General features: G+C 50.3%; 2 protein-coding genes across 5 annotated transcripts in view; both read left to right on the top strand.

The window, feature by feature from the left end:
- The first annotated feature begins 4,103 nt into the window (after nt 1-4,103).
- ERMAP (erythroblast membrane associated protein (Scianna blood group)) overlaps nt 4,104-27,994 on the top strand; it is a 633,995-nt gene continuing 610,104 nt past the window's right edge. For both annotated transcript variants that reach the window (XM_063942041.1, XM_063942042.1), the window contains exon 1: nt 4,104-4,205. Coding sequence is in view for 1 of the 2 variants with exons in the window: in XM_063942042.1 (XP_063798112.1) it covers nt 4,194-4,205 (12 nt within the window). In the remaining variant the exon portion in view is untranslated. The remainder of the gene's footprint in view (nt 4,206-27,994) is intronic.
- Nucleotides 18,193-27,994, top strand: part of PHC2 (polyhomeotic homolog 2) — a 213,943-nt gene continuing 204,141 nt past the window's right edge. For 2 of the 3 annotated variants that reach the window (XM_063942026.1, XM_063942028.1), the window contains exons 1-2: nt 18,782-18,878; nt 23,511-23,584. The gene's annotated coding sequence lies outside the window, so the exon portion shown is untranslated. Of the gene's footprint in view, nt 18,278-18,781; nt 18,879-23,510; nt 23,585-27,994 lie in introns of those variants that run through there. The other variant, XM_063942027.1, reaches the window with a different exon arrangement.

Consider the following 27,994-nt stretch of genomic DNA (forward strand, 5'->3'; position numbering starts at 1 on the left):
TTCCTGGGAACCTGCAGCAGCAGGTTTCTTGGATTTAACTCGACCTCCCCTAAAGAAAGTATTGGACGGTTTGGCCTTTCCAGGCTTGTTAGGCCGAAAGGACTGTGATGCTGATGAAGAGAAGGATTTCTTCGGAGCAGGTGCAGCTGAGGGAAGAAACAGAGACTTACCCGCTGTAGCCGTGGATATCCACGCATCCAGAGCTTCTCCAAAGAGAGCCTGACCTGTGTAGGGTAGGGACTCCACACTTTTCCTGGATTCCGCGTCGGCCGACCACTGGCACAGCCACAGTCCCTGACGAGCTGAAACAGACATGGAAGAGATCCCCGCAGCCATGGAACCCAGGTCTTTCATGGATTCTACCATAAAACCTGCTGAATCGTGAATGTTACACAAAAACAATTCAACATCACCCTTATCCATCGTATCCAAATCCTCAAGTAAGGCAGCCGACCACTTCACTATTGCTTTTGCAATCCATGCACTAGAAATAGTGGGACGTAATATGGCCCCTGAAGCAGTGTACATTGATATAAGTGTATTATCAATTTTCCTATCAGCCGGCTCCTTTAAGGCGGTAGATCCCGGAACAGGTAAAACCACCTTTTTTGAGAGTGTGGACACAGAGGTGTCAACAATTGGCGGGTTTTCCCATTTTTTTTCCATCATCCTCAGGGAAAGGGAACACCACCTGAACCCTTTAAGGGATCTGGAATTTTTTCTCAGGGTTTTCCCATGCTTTCTCAAATATAGCATTTAATTCCTTTGACGCAGGGAAGGTTAGCGAGGCTTTCTTATTTTCAGTGAAAAAAGCCTCCTCAACCTGCTCAGGTGTGGTATCAGCAACATTCAACACATCCCTGATAGCCTCTATCAACAATTGCACCCCCTTTGCAAGAGAGGCAGACCCCCGCAACACATCCCCATCACCGTCTGTGGTGTCAGAATCGGTATCCGTGTCGTCTTGTGTGACATGCACAAGCGCACGTTTGTGGGGGTATATACCGGGGCGTCCTGAGGTACCAGAAACAGGCCACACAGCCATAGAGCTCTGTAATACCTGGGTTGCAGGTTCATTACTTGCAACCCTTTCTGAAATCTGAGAAATCCAAGTTTTGCTAGAGGAAAACCACTCTGGTTCCCTTGCTGGTATCTGTCCTAAACCAGTGCTATTCTGATTACATGGAATGGGATCATCCTGGGAGGATAAATCCTCTGCAGCATATGACACAGTGTCCCTGGACATTGCTATAGGTAACCACCAAACACTCCACACACACACACACACACAGGAGAGGGCAGACAGAGTTCCCCCCCCCAAGTAAGGCAAGAGAGACACAGAGATTGGAGCCAACCCACACACAGCGCTTGTAGCAAAGGGAGACCCCTTGTCAGCGCTAACTGTGCACCTTAATAGGATACACAGTCGTATTGCAGCCCCCCCCCCCCCCTTCTACAACCCCCTGGTACCGTGCACTGATAGCTGGAGTTGCTGTGGAGGGTCCTGTTCTTCCTCTCAGCGCTGTGCAGGCAGGAAAATGGCGCTGGAACGCTGCTGGGTCCGGTCTGAGGAGAAGCTCCGCCCCCAAAATGGCGCTGTCTTCCCGCTCTTCCACTGATTATACTGGCCTGAGGATTGATGCTGGCTGAGATCCGAGGACCCAGACAGACTTTGGGACCAGTGTAGGGTGTAGCGCTGGCTCAGGGCGCCCCTCACAGCGCCGCACCATGTACCGCTGAGCCTCCCCAAGCGCAGTTAATACTGCGCTCCTACCCTGATGCCGTCATCTTCACACCGCCCCCCCGCTTGCTCACTCCGTGTCTCACTTGCCACAATCTTCAGCTCTGTAAGGGGGTGGGGCATGCTGCTGGGGTGGACACGTCTAGACCCCATGCTACTAATGTGGACCCCAGCATCCTCTAGGACTTAAGAGAAAGAAGGTACAACATTACTCATACAGTGATTGTGTCTGTGTGTTTTACTGGAGAGAGAGCATCTACAGCACTGGTTCTGTGCCTCTCACCTCACACACATATACACAAGGCTACACACACATATATCCAGATACACACACTCCCCTACACAAGGAAAACATATGTACAGGCACACACCCCTACACAATATACACACCTATCCAGGGACACACATACATACATACATACATACATACATATATACAGACACACACACGCACACACACACACACACACCTATCCAGGGACACACATACATACATACATACATACATACATATATACAGACACACACCTATCCAGGGACACACACACACATACATACATACATACATACATACATATACATACATATATATATACAGACACACACACACACACACACACACACACACACACCTATCCAGGGACACACATACATATATACAGACATAAAACACAGGGTAGATGCTAGAATCAAGGGACCTTTTCCATCAGGGGGAGGAGCCAGGACACAAGGGGGAGGAGCTAGGCCAGCGGGATAGTTCCTCTACTATCCACGCCACCAACTATTACCTTTAGTAATTAGGTGGTGAGCGGAGCGGAGCGAGCCACCGTGCCCGAAGCGTGGCGAGCGAAGCGAGCCCGCGAGGGTACTTTTTCGGGTACCCTGTTCGCCCGTAGCTCCTCCCCCTGGTGACGAAGCTCCTCCCCTCAATACGTCACAAGGTCCCTTCAGCCCCTCCGATATAGAACCAACCATAAACACAGGGGGTATACAGAGACACTCCTCTATACAGACACACACACCTATCCAGGGACACACATACATACATATATACAGACATAAACACAGGGGGTGTACAGAGACACTCCTCTATACACACACACACACCTATCCAGGGACACACATACATATATACAGACATAAACACAGGGGGTGTACAGAGACACTCCTCTATACACACACACACACACACACACACACACCTATCCAGGGACACACATATATATATATACAAACATAGACACAGGGGGTGTACAGAGACACTCCTCTATACACACACACCTATCCAGGGACACACATACATACATATATACAGACATAAACACAGGGGGTATACAGAGACACTCCTCTATACACACACACACACCTATCCAGGGACACACATACATATATACAGACATAAACACAGGGGGTATACAGAGACACTCCTCTATACACACACACACACCTATCCAGGGACACACATACATATATACAGACATAAACACAGGGGGTATACAGAGACACTCCTCTATACACACACACCTATCCAGGGACACACATACATATATACAGACATAAACACAGGGGGTGTACAGAGACACTCCTCTATACACACACACACACCTATCCAGGGACACACATACATACATATATACAGACATAAACACAGGGGGTATACAGAGACACTCCTCTATACACACACACACACCTATCCAGGGACACACATACATATATACAGACATAAACACAGGGGGTATTGAAAGGATTTGACCTTATATTCTTTAACCCTCGATGTGATGGCCTCTTAGACGTCTGGAGTGTAAACTTTTAACCACAAGGTACATGCACAACACAAGCAGTAAAAATTCACACTGTTTATTATGAAGTTAACAAAAGTATATAAGACAATGCATATGGGTGTAACTGACATGTCGTTACACTCCCATTGGCTCGTTAATAGTTACCAGGCAGAACAGAAAAGGCGGATGTCCATATATGGGTTTTCTACAAGTTTCTCAAACATTTAACAAAGTTTTTGTAACACAGTATATTTGGGTAGAAAGAACAAGTTTCATCTGGTATGGAACTGACCTTGGATGCCAGACCCACACAGGCCTGGTATCTGTATGAGAGACAAAGGCACCTAGCACAGGGCAGCACGCATCCATGCAAACACATAAGAGTTCATATAGCATGTTTTAACCCTTCACTAGGGAAATAGAAATATTCACTTTTACACTGTAACTATTATAAGGAAATTGATCATATAAAAAGTAATATGTACCAAGACAGAAGAGGTAACCCTTCAATCCCCTCTTAGAATCATGATTATTATATGACATGATTCTTGAGTGAGGCTCCTTTCTTGTTCCTCCAGTTCTTGAGATATTGGACATAATCGTCGGGTCCCTCACTATCAGAGGAGGTGACAGGACTGGTGGTTATATCATAATACATCAGGGCCTTATCAATGCCTTTGGAGGTAAGTTTCTTTCCACAGGGAATTACACAATAAACTATAATGCCTACAAGAATTAAAGTTACAAGTATGAATATGCTTATTTGCACAAGAGCCTGTTTCCAATTTTCAAACCATCCAAAATATTGGCTCCATGGGTTATCAATACCTGAATTTTTCTTAAGTTCTATGGATAAGGTTTCTAACTTGTTTATGGCTAAAGTAACCTTACCATTGGGACCAGTGTTGTCAGGAATATATGTACAACAGCCTTCCACCTTACTAATGTAAACACATGTACCGCCTTTTTCTGCTAGGATCATGTCAAGGGCCATTCTATTTTGGAATGTCATTTGGGAAGTGGCTTCTAGCTGTTCAGCTATACCTTTAAGAGCATCTTTGGTATCATTAACAAATCTTTGTTGATTATAATATATATAATTAATCCAGGCTACGTTTTTATTTACAGTTACTATAGGAAATAATGACTCAAAACCCGCAGCCACCTCATCTCTAGCTTTGAACTCATTTGGAACACCTCTTGGGACCCCTATAGCATCAATGTATACGTGGGGGTCAAAGCTACCTCCTGGGAGTGCTCTTTTCTTTCGATTAGCAGGAGTATTAGAGGGAGGAGTGGGGTCATCGGTGATCATTAAAAAGGCTGAAAAAACAATTTTCCTGTTCTAGGGGTATATTAAGGGGCACTGTACCTAGGTGGGGCCTAGATTTGCCACAGACATAACAGTTGCTTTTATTGTGTTTGTTAGCACTATACTTCATCCATTCCAACCAAAAATTAATGTCAGGGAAACCAGTTTCAATAGCTAGGGTGTCTTCAAAGGTAGGGTTAGTAATAGCCACCATATCTTTAGAAGTGGCAATATGGGGCTTTAAAGGTTTGTTTTGGGGATATTTGCTATATCTATTTTTTGCAAATGATGGGCCATATTTCCAATCTGCTCCTGTATTCCACCCCACAGCTTCCCAGGAATTACAATTAGATCCATAATATCTAATGTCATAGTACCATTCGTCAGTAACACAAATATATACTGTCTCAGACATTCCTGATTTCCTCCTGTGTTGTATATAATATTTGTCATCAGCAATTTTGGGGAACATAAAATAGTCAAGGATATATGTGGCTACGTGTGTGTTAGAGGAATTATACCACAAGGTGGGGATCCCATTTGTTTGTGTGATGTCGACTTCACATATTGTGAGGTGAATAAGGGCCAGTAGGGCTATCGAGATAGTCCCCAGGATAGAGATAGGGGACAGGTTCCTCATCTTCTTCTGTTCTTCTTTCTTCGCTAGGTGGGAGGTCAGGGCTGTCTGCCCCGGTTCGTACCTCACTGGAATCACTTGCTTCCCTCTTTAGGTCTGGTCTAGGAACCTTTTTTTACTCGGGATGCATGGATCCAGGTAGGACTTTCCTCTATCAGGACTGCTGTTCGGGTAACTGCTACGACCTCTGTCTCTGGACCATAGGTGAAGTCTCCTGGGCTCTTGTTCCTGGGGAGCACCTTCACCACGACTCTGTCTCTGACTTTAAAGGGGTGTGTAGGTTCCTGTGGATTCAAAGGGTTTTTACAAACAACCTCATGTTCAATTTCATTCAGTTTTGTTATCAGGGACCTGACATACTCTTCTCTGATGAGTTCTAGATCTCCTTCCTGTACTACTAGTGGTTTCTTAGCCCAGGGTGTAGGAAAAGGGTCTACCCATTAGTATTTCAAAGGGTGAGTATCCTAGAGTTTTCTGTGGGGTATTCAAGATGCTGGTGTTTAGCTTTATTAGGGTTGTTCCTGAGGCAAGTGATGCATCTGCTAACATACTGGTCCACAAGTGATTTGGCATTAGTAACATAAAAATCATTGGTTAGTAGGAGGAGTGTTGTGGCTTCACCACGGTGACCAACACCACGGCACTGGGCAACGAGCAAAGGGGCACTGGACTGGGGTATACAGGGTTTCCCCTCTTTGCAGATTAATCCTGATTTAGGATTTTTTCTGCAGAATTGGGTAAGTCCAGTCGGAGAGATCAGTATTTGTCGCAGCAGCTTGAAGTTGAGTGAGCAGATGGACGTTGTCAAGGGAGGGACATGCTCTAGTGAGTGCAATGAGTTCTGCAGCTTGCGCGGACTGATAAGGCATTGGTAGGGTTTCCAACACAGTGTCAGGGAGGGTGACAATGGCATAGCCAGCCTGGTATGCATTGTCATTGGGCCTACTACAGGAGCCGTCAACAAAAACAATGTCTGCGCCTGGTATGGGAACGGGAGACATGTCAAGTCTGGGAGAAGTTTCAGCGTCAATGGAAGCAGCACAGTCATGTAGGTCGGGTGGTTCATCCTCGGGACCTTTCAAGCCTAAAAGGGCATTGAGAATGGGTGCAGGGCCAGAAGAGCTAGCAGTGTACTTAATGGTAAGGGTAGGGTTACTCAAAAGGAGTACTTCATATCCACTAAGGCGTTGTGCTGACATGTGCTGTGTGTGTAAGCCTTTAAGTATTGCCAGGACATCATGTGTGGTGTGGAGTACTGTGATGTGGCCTAAAGTGAGGGTAGTGGCCATTTCTGCAACCATTGCACAGGCTGCCAAAGCCCTGAGGCAGGCAGGCATACCTTGCACAGACACTGGCATGACTTTGGAAAAAAATGCCACGGGGCGCAACTTCCCTCCATGAAACTGTGTGAGCACCCCCGCCATGGTTTTACAATTGTCCCTTGCATATAGATGGAAAGGTAGTACATAATTGGGGAGGCCAAGTGCCGGACTTTTCATCAACATACATTTTAAACTTTCATATGCAGTTAACATTTCTTGTGACCATTGTACAGTTTTAGGTTTGTCCTTCAGTGTGGCTTGTCTCAAAATGTTATCATAATAAGAGCAATCAGATATCCACTGTCTGCAGTAATTTACCATACCCAGGAAGGACAGTAGTTCCCTCTGGGTAGTTGGGGTGACCAGGCCCAATACAGACTGTATGCGTTGTGGACTGACTTTCCTCTCTCCCTGAGTGAGCACAAAACCCAAGTAATCAACATGCTTTTTACACCATTGCATTTTTATTTTGGACACCTTGTGTCCACATTCACAAAGCCAGTTTAGTAATGAAACACCATCCACTCGGCAGGCCTCCTCAGTTTTACTACAGAGCAGCAGATCATCTGCATACTGTAGCAGGACTGAACCATGGTGAGGTTGCCAGGGCCCCAATGTGGCCTGGAGACAACAGGTGCGTCAATAATCTGCACCAGGTAAGTTGTTTACCCTCAAAAGAAAAGGCAAAAGTAATTGTGTCTGTGAATCTACAGGTATGCTGAAAAAAGGCATTCTTCAAATCAAATACAGAGAAGAACGCAGCATCTGCAGGGATTGCAGAAATGAGTGAGTTTACATCTGGAACAATTGGTGCAATTGGGACAATTAGCTGATTGATCGCTCTGAGATTCTGTACAAATCTTATACTGCCATCAGCTTTGGCAACAGGGTTCACAGGAGTACAGTATGGTGATACAATATGTCTGAGAATACCCTGTTGTAAGAATTGCTGTATCATGGGGCGGAGACCTTCTATCTTTTCTGGTGAGAGGGGATACTGCATAGGTCAGAACACAAAACACTGGTTGTTGCACCGCTGTCCACTAAAAAGGGAATTTTACTTCCATTTATAATAAGTGGCAGCAGAGGTGAATATTTTTACTATGACGGGAGAGTTGAATAAAGGCTGGGATATCCTCCTCCGGGCCCCGTCAGTGCGCGGGGTCTTTGGAATGTTCCCTGACTGCGGGGTTGGTTCTGTCTGTCAAAGCGTCTGGAGTTCTGATAGGTATGAGTGAGTGCAGGTTTCTTTTTACATCAAAACACCCTGCAGCCTCTTTCTCATATAAATGTATAGCTGCGTCCTTTGCAAGCTTTGCGCAAATAAGATATACAGCCATCGAGGGTAATAGTGGGCTTGGGACAGTGTTTTACTATTATCTAAACTCTGGGTTATTGGTGCGTTAGGGATAGAGCTAGTGGACGCACCCTCCAGCAGTGGAGCTGGAGGCAATCCCATTTGGTGTGAAAGGGTTACTGCTGCCAAGAGATCTGTGTCTCCGAGCGCAGGATACATTGGAATGCAAAGGGGGGAGGCGAGAGGGATACAGTTTCTCACTGCTTCGCTTCTGTGCTATTGGGAACTGACATTTTTCTTAAATCTCCATATAGAAAGGGTAATTACTGCCTTCCCGTAGGAATGGGTCCTGTCCTGCTTTCTCTATCCATCCCGCTAAATTATCCACCCATGGGTTAACTAAGTAATACTCTGAGGTAGAGTTGCGGGCGACATACATCTTGCATGTCTCACCAGGGAGGGGCGGGGGATATGTAGTTTTTTACTCTGACTAGAGCCCATTGTCAGACAGTAATATAAATCAACAGTACAACTTTAAAGGAAAATATCTAAAATTTACAACTCTACTATACATGCATCAGCTAACCAGTTAATTAGTCATTGACAATATCACAATATTATCTGTATAGTGAGAACATGAAATCTTTTGACGCGTACGATACTTACATTCGTACAAGATGTCAGAAAAATACAGCGTTTTAAACAGGAAGCAAGAAAAGTGTTTGAGTAAAGATATCTGGCAGACGAAAACTTACCAGCCGTCTGGACCAAATATAAGAACTTATCTCACTACAAACATACAAGAATATATATAGACGATCAAATCGAGGTATAATCTACGTTACGTATAGACCCCAGGTCTATTTTTTTTAAGTATCCCAGATACTGACGTCTTTGGAGAATTGCGCTTGGACCCCGGGTCCTTTCTCAGACGTATCTTTAAGTCCCAGACATTAAAGATTCTATGGTATCCCTGATACCTGTTTTATGCTTTTACATAAAACTTCGTAATATTAAGTCCCGGACTTAAATATTACCTTGTCACGTGTTCCCGGAACACTGACACGGATTCAGCTTCAGTGTATGACCGCAATCCTGTATGGCAAAGACAGACAATAAATTCTCTATCTTACCATTCAGGGACGATCACTGAATTCCGGACATAGCCCCCAGCTGAAAGGATTTGACCTTATATTCTTTAACCCTCGATGTGATGGCCTCTTAGACGTCTGGAGTGTAAACTTTTAACCACAAGGTACATGCACAACACAAGCAGTAAAAATTCACACTGTTTATTATGAAGTTAACAAAAGTATATAAGACAATGCATATGGGTGTAACTGACATGTCGTTACACTCCCATTGGCTCGTTAATAGTTACCAGGCAGAACAGAAAAGGCGGATGTCCATATATGGGTTTTCTACAAGTTTCTCAAACATTTAACAAAGTTTTTGTAACACAGTATATTTGGGTAGAAAGAACAAGTTTCATCTGGTATGGAACTGACCTTGGATGCCAGACCCACACAGGCCTGGTATCTGTATGAGAGACAAAGGCACCTAGCACAGGGCAGCACGCATCCATGCAAACACATAAGAGTTCATATAGCATGTTTTAACCCTTCACTAGGGAAATAGAAATATTCACTTTTACACTGTAACTATTATAAGGAAATTGATCATATAAAAAGTAATATGTACCAAGACAGAAGAGGTAACCCTTCAGGTATACAGAGACACTCCTCTATACACACACACACACACACACCTATCCAGGGACACACATACATACATATATACAGACATAAACACAGGGGGTGTACAGAGACACTCCTCTATACACACACACACACACACACACACACACACACAGGGGTGCAGAGACTGAGAGCAGGGCTGTGGCACTAGTAGTGAGTACCTGGCTGGTTCTGGTCTGGTGATACTGCTTTTGGTATCATGCAGGTCTGGTACCGCCGCGTTAGAGTGTGTCTCTATTACCGACTGACAGTTACACATGCGGCGGCCATCTTCCTGGAGACCAGCATGCGCGGAGTCCTATGTAATGAGCTCAGCCACTATGGCCTCTGCACAGGAGACACACTGAGTGCACACCTGAGCAGCCTGTTTCCCATGTGCTTATGACGGCGGCCCCGGCCAGCTGCGGAGAGGTGTACCATGCTGCCTCTGATACACACCTCCCCCCATCTCTCTATTCCCCATCCTCCCTCTCCCTCCATCACCCTTTCCCCCTCCCTCTCCCTCCATCACCCTTTTCCCCCTCCCTCCCCTCTCCCTCCATCACCCTTTTCCCCCTCCCTCCCCTTCCCTCTCCCTCCATCACCTTCGCTCTCCATCACCCTTTCCCCCCTCTCTCCCTCCCTCACCATATCCCTTCTCTCTCCTCCACCCCCCCCCCCCCTCTCCCTTCCCTCTCCTTCCCCCTTAGGGGCCTATTCATTAATCAGTGAAAAGGGTGGAGAAGTGAGACTGGAGAAGTTGCCCACGGCAACCAATCAGCATTGAAGTGAAATTTATAATTTGCATACTATACAGTTGTACAGAGCAGCTGATTGGTTGCCGTGGGCAACTTCTTCACCCTTTTCATGTATAGACCCCTTAGTCCTTTCCACAAAGGGAAAATAGACTCAACCCACAGAGCGAGGCCTCCATATCCTTCCACAGAGTGAGGCCTCCAAATCCTCACACAGAGCGAGGTCTCCATACCCTCACACACAGCGAGGCCTCTGTATCCTACCACAGAGCGAGGCCTCCATATCCTCTGTATCCTACCACAGAGCAAGGCCTCCATACTCTCCCACACAGCGAGGCCTCCACACCCTCCCATTCCATACCCTCCCACAGAGCGAGACCTCCATATCCTCCCACAGAGCGTGGCCTCCATATCCTCCCTTAGAGCGAGGCCTCCATACCCTCCCACAGAGCGAGGCCTCTGTACCCTCCCACAGAGCGAGGCCTCCGTATCCTCACACAGAGCGAGGCCTCCATATCCTCCCACAGAGCGAGGCCTCTATCCTACCACAGAGCGAGGCCTCCATATCCTCCCACAGAGCGAGACAGCCATACCCTCCCACATAGCGAGGCCTCCATATCCTTCCATTCCATACCCTCCCACAGAGCGAGACCTCCATATCCTCCAACAGAGCGTGGCCTCCATACCCTCCCACAGAGCGAGGCCTCTGTATCCTACCACATAGCGAGGCCTCCATATCCTCCCACAGAGCGAGGCCTCCATATCCTCCCACAGAGTGAGGCCTCCATACCCTCCCACAGAGTGAGGCCTCCATATCCTCCCACAGAGCGAGGCCTCTGTATCCTACCACAGAGCGAGGCCTCCATATCCTCCCACAGAGCGAGGCCTCCATACCCTCCCACACAGCGAGGCCTCCATACCCTCCCATTCCATACCCTCCCACAGAGCGTGGCCTCCATATCCTCCTTTAGAGCGAGGCCTCCATACCCTCCCACAGAGCGAGGCCTCCATACCCTCTCACAGAGAGAGGCCTCTGTACCCTCCCACAGAGCGAGGCCTCCATATCCTCACACAGAGCGAGGCCTCCATATCCTGCCACAGAGCGAGGCCTCCATATCCTGCCACAGAGCGAGGCCTCTGTATCCTACCACAGAGCGAGGCCTCCATACCCTCCCACACAGCGAGGCCTCCATACCCTCCCATTCCATACCCTCCCACAGAGCGTGGCCTCCATATCCTCCTTTAGAGTGAGGCCTCCATACCCTCCCACAGAGCGAGGCCTCCATACCCTCCCACAGAGCGAGGCCTCTGTACCCTCCCACAGAGCGAGGCCTCCATATCCTCACACAGAGCGAGGCCTCCATACCCTCCCACAGAGTGAGCCCTCCATATCCTCCCACAGAGCGAGGCCTCTGTATCCTACCACAGAGCGAGGCCTCCATATCCTCCCACAGAGCGAGACCTCCATACCCTCCCACATAGCGAGGCCTCCATATCCTTCCATTCCATACCCTCCCACAGAGCGAGACCTCCATATCCTCCCGCAGAGCGTGGCCTCCATATCCTCCCTTAGAGCAAGGCCTCCATACCCTCCCACAGAGCGAGGCCTCTGTACCCTCCCACAGAGCGAGGCCTCCGTACCCATCAATCAGAGTGCACTGTACTTTTCTGCAGCGGGGTACACTGGTATTCCACAGGGAATAACATTGGGATGTAGAGTTGGATTTTGATCCGAGGCACCAACAGGCTAAAGCTTTGACTGTTCCCAGGATGCACTGCACCGGCTCCTCTATAGCCCCGCCTCCAGGCACTGGAGCTCAGTTTGTAAGTTGGTGCCTGCAGTGCAGGCAGCTAACTGGATGGGTTGCTCTAAGCAGCCCTCAAAAGAGATTTTCTGAGAAGAAAGAAGACCTCAAGGGCCGCAGCACAGGCACTAGATGCTATATGTCATGCGGACATATCGTGCTGCGGCTCCCTCACCTCCCCCAACGGCGCTGTATACTCCCGCGTCCTGGTTGCCGGGTACTTACAGCAGAGGTGCTCCGGTCATCACAGGCACACATACCGCCGCTGCTCTCCTGGATCGCATCGCCGCAAATCTAGGGAGACGGTAAGAGGGTCCCCCAGGCGGGACCCGCCGAAATCGCGCTGGTGTGGACACTGTGGCCGTGCAGGGACCCCACTATATCCACCAGGGCAAGGAGCACAGGTCGGATTTACTAAAATCCGTTTTACATAGGCTCCATAGTACCCGGTGGTGAAGCTCAGCAAAGGGGGTAAGGCGCTGACCTGTAGCCCCAGCCCCAGACGCCATCTACAGCAGATGTTCCCGCCCTGGAGCTGCATCTCTCTCTCCCTCACTCCCTGTCAGCGTTTGGGCGCCATTACACAGTAATGATTCTGGGACTGCTGGCCACAGTCTCCTCTGTAAAGCCGCCTGTCTCATCAGCGCTGTGCATTTACAGGACACTTAAGTATTCTACATGTCGTTTAGACAGTGTTAGTTGAGAACAAGTGCATTACTACAGGGATAGTTAGTACAAGTATCCTGTGATATACATCCAGTGTTTACTGTGCATTGTTATATCTGTATACATACATAGCTTTACTTAGTATTGCTGGTCCAGTGCAGTTTTGTTGTTGTATGTAATAATTTCTGCATTATACATGTGACTGTGTGTGCATATAGCTGCTGTGTGGTTTCCATTCAGTGTATCTCACACGTATTGCTATCCCTACATTCTGTACCCTGAGGGGGGATAAGTGCACAGGGTCATACATATAGTGTTTCACAGGATATACGATTTTGTATTTTTATCTGTGTGTTTCAGTCACCCTATACCGCTTAAATCCTCTGTTTTGTGCTCTGCATTTGCAATTACATTACACAGGTTTTTTTTAGTCCGATTCTGTGTTTTGTCTGGCTATATTGTACTACCACGCCCTAAGACTACGTTTTCAACTAATGTCTGCTACACAGGGTGGGAATTCTGTGGACGCCCCTGCCTCATGCAGTGCTGATGCCACGGTTTTACCTGAGGAAGATATTTCAGCTGAGGGTCCAGCCCACCTTGGGCTGCTTTCTCTAATATGCTGACTACACTGGTAACAAGACTTATGCCCCCTGTGGGACCTCCTGTGCCATTACAGCCACATATTGTCCCTGTAGTTAATCCACCATGGGCGGATACTCTGTCAATTCAGTTACAGAAATTAAATTAGTCCTTGGTTACACAAACACCTAACCCTCCACCCCACCCTCCTAGGACCAAAGGGTCATCTAAGCGGGCCATTTCTTCCTCTTAGTCCACTCTTGTTTCGGATTCTTCATCCGATGAAGATGGGGAATACACTGATCCATCAGACACTGATACAGCTGCTTCTAAAGGGGAATCTACAACACAGGTTGATGTTCCTGCCCTAGTGGAGGCTATCACAATGATTCTTCAGATTGATGATGAGACTGACCATCCAGATACGTCTAAGAAACCTGATAAGTTCAAATGTCAGAAGGTCACTAAATTAGTCTTACCACATTCTGACCATTTAATTGACATACGTCAGGAATCCTGGGAGTCTCCAGGAAAGAAATTCTCCCTGTCTAAAAAGATGCTACCTCGTTATCCTATCGCTGCAGAGTTAAGTACTAAGTGGGAAACCCCACCACCAGTGGACTCACATGTAGCCCGTCTCGTGTTGTCATCTACTCTGCCTGTCACTATCATCACCCCTTTGAAGGAACCGACGGATAAGCGTGTGGAGGGTTGCTTGAAGTCTATTTACACTCTCGCAGGTGCTGTACATAGACCCACTATTGCAGCCTCTTGGGCTGCAGAAAGTATTGAAGCCTGGATTCAAGCAGTTGAGACAGTTACCTCTGAAATTTCCTGATAATGCCAGAGTGTTTATCATATATTACCACAGCCTCCCATTACATTCAGGAGGCGGCCTCTGATGCCGGTGTTATAGCGGTCAAAGCGTCTACTACGTCCATTCTGGCTCGCCGGATTCTGTGGTTGCGGTCCTGCTCGGTGGACCTGGACTCTAAAAGACCTTGGAGGTGCTCCCTCTTAAGGGAGATATACTGTTTGGGGAAGATATGAACAAGATTGTGACTGACTTGGCATCTGCCAAGACTGCATGTCTCCCAAGTACTAATCCGTCGGCTCCGAAGGCTAAGAGTACCACCTTTCGTTCCTTTTGACCTCCAGGTAAAACAAAGGGTCAGGCAGACCCGAGACAAGCTCGCACTTCCAAAACCTCTAAGCCCAAACCTAATTGTTCTTGGGCCGCCTGTCAGCCTGCTTCCAAATTAGACAAGCCTGCTGCATGACGGGGTGGGCCTCCCCCTGGGGGACCCCAGGGTAGGAGGCCAACTTCTGCAGTTCGCCCAGGTATGGTTACAGACCACTTCAGACACCTACGTGCGGGAAGTCGTCTCTCAAGGATACGCTATCTATTTCAAGACACGTCCCCCTCACCAGTTGTGTTCGACGATTATTCCTTCGGATCCGTTAAAAGCAAAAACTGTACATTTCTTGTACAATCCCTCCTGGACACAGGAGTGATAGTGTCAGTGCCTCAGTCTCAGAGAGGCAGGGGGTACTACTCAACGCTGTTCCTAGTTCCAAAACGCCGAATGGATCCTCCCGGCCCATTCTCAACCTCAAATCTTTGAACAAATTTGTGAAGGTATCCAAATTCCGCATGGAAACTCTTCGCTCTATTATTCTAGCTTTGGAGCCCAAGGACTATATGGTATCCCTGGACATACAGGATGCTTACCTGCATATACCCATTGCCATGTCGCATCAGCAATACCTGCGGTTTGCTATTGGTAACCTACATTATCAATTCCAAGCCTTGCCTTTTGGACTGACTACAGCTCCTCAGATCTTCACCAATGTCATGGCAGTCATGACGGCCATTCTCCGTCGTCAAGGCATCAGGATCCTGCCGTATCGGGACGACTTGCTGATCCTGGCGAATTCCCCAGAGGTTCTCATCCGTCATCTGGAACTGACAGTCCTATTCCTACAAGCCCATTGGTGACTCGTCAATTGGAAGAAATCCTCGCTGGTCCCTGCTCAGCGCATGGTGCACCTGGGGGCATTACTGGACACACACAACCAACGTTTGTTCTTGTCTCCAGAGAAGGTACTGAAGCTTCAGGACAGGATAAGATGCTTCCTTTCTCGCCCACGAGTGTCGATACACTCGGCGATGCAAGTACTAGGCCTCATGGGGTTGGCTTTCGAATTAGTAGAGTACGCTCAAAATCACTCTCGCTCTCTGCAGAAGCTAATCCTTGCCAAGTGGGACGGTCTGCCTCACCGGATCAGATCTCACATGGTCTCCTTGACTCCGGAGGTTCGACTGTTGCTGAGCTGGTGGCTACAAAACCAACAATTGAGCAGGGGTCATCCCTTCTGGATCTTCAACTGGGTCCTCCTAACAACGGATGCCAGTCTGTGGGGTTGGGGCGTGGTGTTGGAGCAACATTCTATTCAGGGTTGGTGGACCAGGGAGGAAAGTCTCCTCCCGATAAATATTCTGGAGTTGCGGGTAGTGTTCAATGCTCTGAAACTTGCCCTGCCTCTGGTACAGAAAAGGCCTGTTCAAGTACAGTCGGACAGTGCCACCACGGTGGCGTCCATAAATCATCAAGGCGGCACGCGAAGCCGCATGGCAATGTTGGAAGTGTCAAAGATTCTTCAATGGGCGGAACGCCATCTGCCAGCCATATCGGCAGTGTTCATTCCGGAAGTCCTCATGCTGGGAAGCGGACTTCCTCAGTCGTCAGGACGTACACACCGGAGAGTGGAGCCTTCATCCAGAAGTCTTTCAGCTCCTAGTAGACAAGTGGGGCTTACCAGATGTAGACCTGATGGCGTCTCGACACAATCACAAGGTTCCAGTCTTCGGAGCAAGGACAAGGGATCCTCAAGCAGCGTTCGTGTACGCACTGGCAATTCCGTGGAACTTTCAGCTGCCATGCATGTTCCCTCCGATGTCACTCCTGCCCAGGGTAATTAGGAAGTTCAAGCAAGAAGGAGGAATACTACTTCTAATCACTCCAGCGTGGCCCAGACGGCATTGGTTCTCAGACCTGCAGGGTCTCTCGATGGAACGTTCTCTTCTGCTTTCCACAATGCCCAGATCTCCTCGTTCAGGGCCCTTGTGTCCACCAGGATCTGGCCCGACTGGCTTTGACGGAGTGGCTCTTGAAGCTTCACTCCTGAGGGCCAAAGGATTTTCTGAGGCGGTCATTCAAACTATGTTGAAAGCCCGTAAACCAGCTGCGGCTCGGATTTATTATAGGGTCTGGAATATTTACTTCATCTGGTGTGCGGCTAAGAATTACGATGCATACAAGTTCAGTACTGCAAAACTTTTGGCTTTTCTGCAACAGGGCCTGGACTTAGGCCTTCGTCTGTCCTCCCTCAAGGTTCATATATCTTCCTTGTCTATGTGGTTTCAGAGAAAGATTGCATCTCTTCCTGACATTCACACTTTCACTCAGGGTGTTTTACGGATTCCACCTCCCTATGTCCCTCCTGTGGCTCCATGGGATTTGTCTGTTGTTCTGAATGCCCTACAAAAGTCTCCATTTGAGCCTCTTGAGTCTGTGGACCTTAAAGGGCTCACGCTTAAGGTCTTATTTTTGCTGGCTATTGCCTCTGCTAGGAGGGTGTCAGACTTGGGTGCCTTGTCTTGTCGGTCACCCTTTCTGATTTTTCACCGTGACCGGGTGGTTCTTAGAACTCGCCCTGGTTATCTACTTAAGGTGGTGTCGTCTTTCCACCTTAACCAAGAGATTGTGGTTCCGGCCTTTACCTCTCTTGGTTTGTCCTCCAAGGAATGGTCTTTGGATGTGATACGGCTCTCCGTCTCTATGTGAAGAGAACCGCCTCCCTTAGGAAATCTGATTCTCTATTTGTCCTTTTTGGTTTTCGCAAACGTGGCTGGCCTGCAAATAAGCAGACTTTGGCCAGATGGATTAGAATGGTGATCGCACAAGCTTATGCTCAGGCTGGACTCCCAGCTCCTGCTGCTATCAAGGCCCATTCTACTCGGTCTGTTGGACCTTCTTGGGTGGCCCGCCGTGGCGCGTCCCTAAAACAATTGTGCAAGGCGGGTACGTAGTCTTCAGTGAACACGTTCATAAGGTTTTATGCCTTTGATACCACCGCCTCCCAGGATGCTTCCTTTGGACGCCGGGTTCTTGTGCCCGCTACAGTGCGTCCCCTCCATGAGGAACTGCATTAGGAGATCCCCGATGTTATCCCTGTGGAATACCTGTGTACCCCGATGCAGAAAGGGAGATTTATGGTAAGATTTACCATTGTTAAATCTCTTTCTGCGAGGTACACTAGGTTCCACAGGGCGCCCACCCTGACGCACTTAGTTTCTTTGGGTTTATATGGCATTAGCCGCTGGTACCTTCTCCTGTCGTGAGAATGTGGTGTATGTGGCTACTAACTTCTGTCATCTCTTTTACCTGCTACTGCATTGGACTGGTTAACAAAACTGAGCTCCAGTGTCTGGAGGCGGGGCTATAGAGGAGGCGGTGCAGTGCATCCTGGGAACTGTCAAAGCTTTAGCCTGTTGGTGCCTCGGATCAAGATCCAACTCTACACCCCAATGTTATTCCCTGTAGAATCCAGTGTACCTGGCAGAAAGAGATTTAACAACGGTAAGTTCTTACCATAAATGTCCTTATTGCAGGTATTGCACGTTCTGTGTGGATGCTGCCATATATACACGCAGTGAGCAGCGAGGGGGGCACAGCAGCAGTGGGCTGATAAGCACACAGGCTCTGCAGGACTATCAGTGCATTATAAGCAGCGCGCGGTATAATGGAGGAGCAGTGACATCACGTTATACGTAGTATACTGCTCCTGCAGAGAATAGATGGCAGAGCCTGGATCCTGGGAGACGTCACTGAGAGGCTGCATTCAGATGCTCCCTATGTACTATCAGTATATGTCGCAGTAACACATAGACTTGTGCTCTGGGCTGAGGCCCAGTGAGGGCGTTTGGGGCGAGATGCCGGAGGACAGGGGTCACACACTATAGTAATAATGAGAATAATGGGCGACATCCCGGCTCTACACACCACAGTCACATCCTGGGAAAGGTCCGAGCGCCCGATTGGATGTTGCTAGGCAACACCATAATCATGTGGAAATGAGGCTGCAATTCTTTTCCTGCGAGTGGGAATGGAAGAGATTGCTGAGGATCCAAACAAAAGCTGCCTGCTGGTGGTGGTGGGATGCCGGAGCGCTCCGTCACTGGTAAGACCCTCTCTCTTATTCTGCTTCATTGCTAGGGCAGCCCACCCTCCCCCCCGTCCTGATGGTGATGTGTCTGCCCGGGGCACAGGGGGCCCTCCAACGCCTGGACATGCCGGAACTGTACATTACACGGATGTCACATCTCCAGTATGGCTGATACCACCGAGACGCAACCAAAGCCCCAAATCAAATCTGCATTTCCTGCCTCTCATGTCTGCGATGCCCCAGAGACAGCTGGAGGTCATTGTACTGCACTCTGGTATAGGTGGGTGATTCATAGATATGAGATATTAATAGCGGCCCTCCCCCTAGTAGTGCCTTATTCTGCGGCGGATGCCACCCCTTGTTACCCCTCAGAGGGGTGACCCCACACACTGGCACCTGTCTTGGCAGGCATGGGGTACAATATTACAGAACATACCCTCTATACTTTATCATGCAGCTGTCACAGGGGTAGTGGGACTGACTGGGATACGGCCCCCTGGGGTAAGTGTGTCCGTGTGGGAGAACATGCTGATATGACATGTATGAGAGATAAAGATCCGGTAATGATGCTGAGATGACCTTCCACGTTCCAGAAAGTGAGACTTTCCTATTACAATATGAAGGGAAGAGGCGTGTAATCGCAGGCTGGGGGCAGTAAGCAGGTGCTGCCGCTAATCCGGCTCATACAGACCAGAAACGGGCAGATACCCCAGAGGCTGGGGGCAGTAAGCAGGTGCTGCCGCTAATCCGGCTCATACAGACCAGAAACGGGCAGATACCCCAGAGGCTGGGGGCAGTAAGCAGGTGCTGCCGCTAATCCGGCTCATACAGACCAGAAACGGGCAGATACCCCAGAGGCTGGGGGCAGTAAGCAGGTGCTGCCGCTAATCCGGCTCATACAGACCAGCAGAGGTGGGCAGATACACCGGAGGCTGGGGGCAGTAAGCAGGTACCGCCTCTAATCCGGCTCATACAGACCAGCGAGATGGGCAGATACCCCGGAGGCTGGGGGCAGTAAGCAGGTGCCACTGCTAATCCAGCTCACACAGACCAGCAGAGACGGGCAAATACACCGGAGGCTGGGGGCAGTAAGCAGGTGCCACCACTAATACGGCTCATACAGACCAGCGAGATGGGCAGATACACCGGAGGCTGGGGGCAGTAAGCAGGTGCCACCGCTAATCCGGCTCATGCAGACCAGAGGCGCCCAGATACCCCAGAGGCTGGGGGTAGTAAGCAGGTGCCACCACTAATCCAGCTCATACAGACCAGCAGAGGCGCGCAGATACCCCGGAGGCTGGGGGCAGTAAGCAGGTGCCACCGCTAATCCAGCTCATGCAGAACAGCAGAGGCGCGCAGATACCCCAGAGGCTGGGGGCAGTAAGCAGGTGCCACCACTAATACGTCTCATACAGACCAGCAGAGACGGGCAGATACCCCAGAGGCTGGGGGCAGTAAGCAGGTGCCACCGCTAATCCGGCTCATACAGACCAGCAGAGGCGCCCAGATACCCCAGAGGCTGGGGGTAGTAAGCAGGTGCCACCACTAATCCGTCTCATACAGACCAGCAGAGGCGCGCAGATACCCCGGAGGCTGGGGGCAGTAAGCAGGTGCCACCGCTAATCCAGCTCATACAGACCAGCAGAGATGGGCAGATACCCCAGAGGCTGGGGGGCAGTAAGCAGGTGCCACCGCTAATCCGGCTCATACAGACCAGCAGAGATGGGCAGATACCCCAGAGGCTGGGGGCAGTAAGCAGGTGCCACCGCTAATCCGTCTCATACAGACCAGCAGAGGCGGGCAGATACACCGGAGGCTGGGGGCAGTAAGCAGGTGCCACCGCTAATCCGGCTCATGCAGACCAGCAGAGACGGGCAGATACCCCGGAGGCTGGGGGCAGTAAGCAGGTGCCACCGCTAATCCGGCTCATGCAGAACAGCAGAGACGGGCAGATACCCCGGAGGCTGGGGGCAGTAAGCAGGTGCCACCGCTAATCCGGCTCATACAGACCAGCAGAGGCGCGCAGATACCCCGGAGGCTGGGGGCAGTAAGCAGGTGCCACCGCTAATCCGGCTCATGCAGAACAGCAGAGACGGGCAGATACCCCGTGGGCTGGGCGCAGTCAGCAGGTGCCACATACACTGCTGACATGGAGGTGGACGCATCTCCGCATTTATACGGCTCTGCGATATATAAGGCTCTGCGTATGGGCGGGAATATCTGTAGGTATATTGGTCATCGTGTGTGCTGCAGGGCCAACGCGACGCCGTCGTTCACAGACATGTGGTTGGTACACACTGGCCGAAGGGCCCACGATATATCGGCATGTGTGTACCCAGCATGAGTCTCTGAATCTGTACAATGTACCAGCTGCAGCTTTTCCCCAATACAAGTCCTGTTCTACCGGAACTACATCTCCCAAAGTGCAGCGCATAGGAGACGAACGCGCTGCCGCAATCAGAGGATTTATAGTAGAACCACAATGGAGCTGAACATGTTCATTCCTGGGCATAATGTCTTACATCGTGCACCATGGGGGTAATTCAGACCTGATCGCAGCAGGAAATTTGTTATCAGTTGGGCAAAACCAGGGGGGTCATTCCGAGTTGTTCGCTCGCTAGCTGCTTTTAGCAGCTTTGCACACGCTAAGCCGCCGCCTACTGGGAGTGAATCTTAGCATAGTAAAATTGTGAACGAAAGATTAGCAAAATTGCGAATAGACACTTCTTAGCAGTTTCTGAGTAGCTCGAGACTTACTCCTACACTGCGATCACTTCAGTCAGTTTCGTTCCTGGTTTGACGTCACTAACACACCCAGCGTTCGCCCAGACACTCCTCCGTTTCTCCAGCCACTCCCGCGTTTTTCCCAGAAACGGTAGCGTTTTTTCACACACTCCCATAAAACGGCCAATTTCCGCCCAGAAACACCCACTTCCTGTCAATCACATTACGATCACCAGAACGACGAAAAAACCTCGTAATGCCGTGAGTAAAATACCTAACTGCTTAGCAAATTTACTTGGCGCAGTCGCACTGCGGACATTGCGCATGCGCATTAGCGACTAATCGCTCCGTTGCGGAAAAAAAATAACGAGCGAACAACTCGGAATGACCCCCCATGTGCAGTGCAGGTGGGGCAGATGTAACATGTGCAGAGAGAGTTAGATTTGGGTGGGGGGTGTTCAAACTGAAATCTAAATTGCAGTGTAACAATAAAGCAGCCAGTATTTACCCTGCACAGAAACAATATAACCCTCCCAAATCTAACTCTCTGCACGTTACATCTGCCTCCCCTGCAGTGCACATGGGCCCTCATTCCGAGTTGTTCGCTCGGTAAAAATCTTCGCATCGCAGCGATTTTCCGCTTAATGCGCATGCGCAATGTTCGCACTGCGACTGCGCCAAGTAAATTTGCTATGCACTTAGTAATTTTACTCACGGCTTTTTCATTGTTCTGGCGATCGTAATGTGATTGACAGGAAATGGGTGTTACTGGGCGGAAACAGGCCGTTTTATGGGCGTGTGGGAAAAAACGCTACCGTTTCCGGAAAAAACGCAGGAGTGGCCGGAGAAACGGAGGAGTGTCTGGGCGAACGCTGGGTGTGTTTGTGACGTCAAACCAGGAACGACAAGCACTGAACTGATCGCTGATGCCGAGTAAGTCTGGAGCTACTCAGAAACTGCTACGAGGTGTGTAATCGCAATATTGCGAATACATCGTTCGCAATTTTAAGATGCTAAGATTCACTCCCAGTAGGCGGCGGCTTAGCATGAGCAAATCTGCTAAAATCCGCTTGCGAGCGAACAACTCGGAATGACCTCCATGGTTTTGCCCAACTGCTAACAAATTTGCTGCTGCGATCACATCTGAATTACCCCTTGTATACAATGGTTTTATTGGGGGTCATTCCGAGTTGTTCGCTCGGTAAATTTCTTCGCATCGCAGCGATTTTCCGCTTAGTGCGCATGCGCAATGTTCGCACTGCGACTGCGCCAAGTAAATTTGCTATGCAGTTAGGAATTTTACTCACGGTTTTTTCTTCGTTCTGGTGATCGTAATGTGATTGACAGGAAGTGGGTGTTTCTGGGCGGAAACTGGCCGTTTTATGGGTGTGTGTGAAAAAAAGCTGCAGTTTCTGGGAAAAACGCGGGAGTGGCTGGAGAAACGGAGGAGTGTCTGGCCGAACGCTGGGTGTGTTTGTGACGTCAAACCAGGAACGACAAGCTCTGAACTGATCGCAGATGCCGAGTAAGTTTCGAGTTACTCAGAAACTGCACAGAGATGTCTTATCGCAACATTGCGAATCTTTCGTTCGCAATTTTAAGAAGCTAAGATTCACTTCCAGTAGGCGGCGGCTTAGCGTGTGCAAAGCTGCTAAAAGCAGCTTGCGAGCGAACAACTCGGAATGACCCCCATTGTACATTGTATTTTAACTATTTAGACAAATAAAGAGATTAAATAAAGGACACAACTGTATTTCTGCTTAGAGTCAGTCTTGCGTCAGCCCCCCCATGGTGTACCTAATGTCTGTTCTCAGTGACCACTTACCAGGTCTATGCCATTTCTAGCTGTCATCCTGATTTACAGGACATTTGCTGGTTACTGTGTGACATACTCATCACTTCCACCAATGTGTTCTCTCCTAGATCTGTGTACATGAGGCAGGGAATAACACGCTGACTGAGGTGTGCCGCAGCCCCATGTGATATCCACAAGACAGGTAAGTCCCACGCTTCTTCATGTCTGTGCCGGTCACATAGAGGAGGGGCCCCGTAACCCCTCGGTGCTGCAATGGGGCCCGCGGCTGAAATGAGCTGAGACACATAGGGGCCCATTTATCATAGATTACATATTGATTGCGTTCTTACCGCCCAGGATTGTGTTGCAATATGTGAACCTATCAGGTGACTGTATCACGCGGCACCCGCATCGACAGGGTCTCCGAAAGCAGCGCGTCCCTGCAATGTGGTCTGCGGGTGGCCGGGGGTCCTGCGCATGTGCGGTCAGATATGGATGCAGATCACTCCATACACAGCCAGACCTGCGTTCATCTCCTCACATGGCGGGGGTCGCCCAGCTTGTGCCCCCATGCATCTGCAATTACATTGCGGTCGCATAGGAACTAAGGTTGTCTCCCGGCAGCGCAGCCTGGCTGGGCTGTCAGGCGCTCGGCCGACAATTTTTTCCATCAAAGCGGCTGTGTGTGACATCATGCAGCCATCATAACGACCCGCCCTCTCAGTGCCGCGTTGCCGCCCCGCGAACGCCCACCACTGTCAGTCGCACTGCGGCCGCTTTCTTCAGGGATGCAGTGAAATGTTTATGGTCGCGCACGTGCAGTGCAGCCAGTAGGCATGCACAGACCAGATGGATGCGGCCGCTGCGTGCGGACCTGCGTCTGCGACCTTCTCAGAATCAGCCCCTTAGACCGCTCCTGTTTTGCAGCTGCTTGGCTGGGTTTCCTCGCACACATGTCCTCATACAAGTTACACTGAATACATTGCTTTATCTGTGTGCTTCAGTCTGTGTTTCTCAGCCATGTTTTGTGTCATCAGGCTGCCTGGAGACAGACATGGCCCTGGGCTCTCTGCATTAGACACGGTGTATTTAGACAATTCACGTGTGCACTGATGATGAAACGCGTCTATGCTACACTACATTTTACTATTGCAGAATGTAAATCACGGCGCGTCCTTTCACCCTCAAATAGCGCAACCCCCCCCCCCAATCCTACTACGCAAATGGACACATGTACTTCTGCTCCGTAACACTAGGCGGCTTCTTTCTACCTTCTTCATCCAGCCAATCTCCTGCCAACTCCATCACAGACCCCACCCGCTCCTGTAGTGTGACTGTTCTGTACCTCTACATGGTTAAATGGAAATCTATTGTCCCCTTACACCCGATGTGCACATTGTGGACAAAAGTGATTGGACACCCACACACCAGCGAAGGTGTGTGTTCCTCAGGAGCAGAACTACAATTGGTGCAGCAGGTGTGCTGCACTGGGGCCCCTGGAATTAAGGGGCCCACTCCTATCCAGACCAGCAATTAGTTTTTCTGCCTTTCCCTGTCACTTTCCGCCTCCCTGTCACCCACTGCCTCTCCCTGTCACTCTCCACCACCCTGTCACCCACTGCCTCTCCCTGTCACTCTCCTCCGTGTCACCCACTGCCTCTCCCTGTCACTCTCCTCTGTGTCACCCACTGCCTCTCCCTGCCACTTTCCTCCCTGTCACCCACTGCGTCTCCCTGTCAATTTCTGCCTCCCTGTCACCCACTGTCTCTCCTTATCACTTTCCACCTCCCTGTCACCCACTGCCTCTCCTTGTCTCTCTCCACCTGCCTGTCACCCACTGCCTTTCCCTATTACTTTCCTCCCCCGTGTCACCCACTGCCTCTCCCTGTCACTCTCCACTTCCCTGTCACTGACTGCCTCTCCCTGTCACTCTCCGCCTCCCTGTTACCCACTGCCTCTCCCTGGCACTTTCCTCCTCCGTGTCATCCACTGCCTCTCCCTGTCACTTTCCTCCTCCATGTCACCCACTGCCTCTCCCTGTCACTCTCCACCTCCCTGTCACCCACTGCCTCTCCCTGTCACTTTCCTCCTCCGTGTCACCCACTGCCTCTCCCTGGCACTTTCCTCCTCCATGTCACCCACTGCCTCTCCCTGTCACTTTCCTCCTCCATGTCACCCACTGCCTCTCCCTGTCACTCTCCTCCTCCATGTCACCCACTGCCTCTCCCTGTCACTCTCCACCTCCCTGTCACCCACTGCCTCTCCCTGGCACTTTCCTCCTCCGTGTCACCCACTGCCTCTCCCTGGCACTTTCCTCCTCCGTGTCACCCACTGCCTCTCCCTGTCACTTTCCTCCTCCATGTCACCCACTGCCTCTCCCTGTCACTCTCCACCTCCCTGTCACCCACTGCCTCTCCCTGTCACTCTCCACCTCCCTGTCACCCACTGCCTCTCCCTGTCACTCTCCACCTCCCTGTCACCCACTGCCTCTCCCTGTCACTTTCCTCCTCCATGTCACCCACTGCCTCTCCCTGTCACTCTCCACCTCCATGTCACCCACTGCCTCTCCCTGTCACTCTCCACCTCCCTGTCACCCACTGCCTCTCCCTGGCACTTTCCTCCTCCGTGTCACCCACTGCCTCTCCCTGGCACTTTCCTCCTCCGTGTCACCCACTGCCTCTCCCTGTCACTTTCCTCCTCCATGTCACCCACTGCCTCTCCCTGTCACTCTCCACCTCCCTGTCACCCACTGCCTCTCCCTGGCACTTTCCTCCTCCGTTTCATCCACTGCCTCTCCCTGGCACTTTCCTCCTCCGTGTCACCCACTGCCTCTCCCTGGCACTTTCCTCCTCCATGTCACCCACTGCCTCTCCCTGTCACTCTCCACCTCCATGTCACCCACTGCCTCTCCCTGTCACTCTCCACCTCCCTGTCACCCACTGCCTCTCCCTGGCACTTTCCTCCTCCGTGTCACCCACTGCCTCTCCCTGGCACTTTCCTCCTCCGTGTCACCCACTGCCTATCCCTGTCACTTTCCTCCTCCATGTCACCCACTGCCTCTCCCTGTCACTCTCCACCTCCCTGTCACCCACTGCCTCTCCCTGTCACTCTCCACCTCCCTGTCACCCACTGCCTCTCCCTGTCACTCTCCACCTCCCTGTCACCCACTGCCTCTCCCTGTCACTTTCCTCCTCCATGTCACCCACTGCCTCTCCCTGTCACTCTCCACCTCCATGTCACCCACTGCCTCTCCCTGTCACTCTCCACCTCCCTGTCACCCACTGCCTCTCCCTGGCACTTTCCTCCTCCGTGTCACCCACTGCCTCTCCCTGGCACTTTCCTCCTCCGTGTCACCCACTGCCTCTACCTGTCACTTTCCTCCTCCATGTCACCCACTGCCTCTCCCTGTCACTCTCCACCTCCCTGTCATCCACTGCCTCTCCCTGTCACTCTCCGCCTCCCTGTCACACTGTGCCTCTCCCTGTTACTGTGGCATATTATGAACTTGGGGTGGGGCAGAGGAGGAGGCCAAAAGCATTTTTTTGCACTTACCTGTGCCCACCACTCACAAGTTCCGCCACTGGTGCTCCTGCAGCAGACAAGAGCTTGTGAAGGTATAAGACAGGTGGAGGGCACGGATCAGATCATTTGCTAATAAAATGACTTGCCAGAAGCAGCGTACCCAGTTTGGAAAGGGGGAGTCATCATACGTTGCACGATTGGAGGTATGAGTGTGAGAAGACTTGCATATGTTAGGAAAGTTCCTAAATCCACTGGGCCAGATGTACTAAGCCTTGAAAAGTGATACATTTCACGGTGATAAAGTACCAACCAATCAGCTCCTAACTGTCATTTCTCAATCCCAGCCTTTAACATGGCAGTTAGGAGCTGATTGGCTGGTACATTATCACCGTGAAATTTATCACTTTTCAAGGCTTAGTACATCTCCCCATCGTGTCTTATGTCATTAATGCGTGGAAGAGAACGGTCATTGCTGGAATGAACCTCACCCTGGAAGACCCCGAAACTGCAGCCCAGCGACCGGAGAGAGCTAACCAGGGAGCTGGTCGCATGCATACACGCGCGTTCCGAATGTCCACTCGTTCCGATTCCAGAAGAACACTTGCCCATGAACCACTATTCCCACTCGTCCATGACACCCATAGAGTGGGAATGAATCCTGCGGACGCCAACCGAGCCCGCAAGAGGCTTCTTGCGCTCGCTTAACTCCCCCCCCCCTCTTTCCGGCGGAATCACGCTTACCCGACGGATCAGGGTTACACTCTTCAGATCAGATGGGCGTGTTTGGGTATTGTTAGGAGAACGTCTGTTCTTCGGTCTCGTAGCTAGTCGCTGTACATAAGGCGGAATGGCGAAACACACCGCATTGCCTGCAATAATCGCAGCACGTGGTGGCCCTTCAGAGTACTGACGTCAGTGACATCACTCTGGTCTATGTACTATCAGTGTCCAATCACTTCTGCCTACATAGTGTATATTACTGTGACACCGGGAACACGTCACCTCACACCTGATGTCATGCAGCCAGTACCGCTGTATTATTACACTGTATAGCACCATTCCTGTCATGTGACACCGGGAACGCGTCACC

The sequence above is a fragment of the Pseudophryne corroboree genome, chromosome 10, assembly GCF_028390025.1.
Source record: "Pseudophryne corroboree isolate aPseCor3 chromosome 10, aPseCor3.hap2, whole genome shotgun sequence".
Classification (NCBI taxonomy): Eukaryota; Metazoa; Chordata; class Amphibia; order Anura; family Myobatrachidae; genus Pseudophryne; species Pseudophryne corroboree.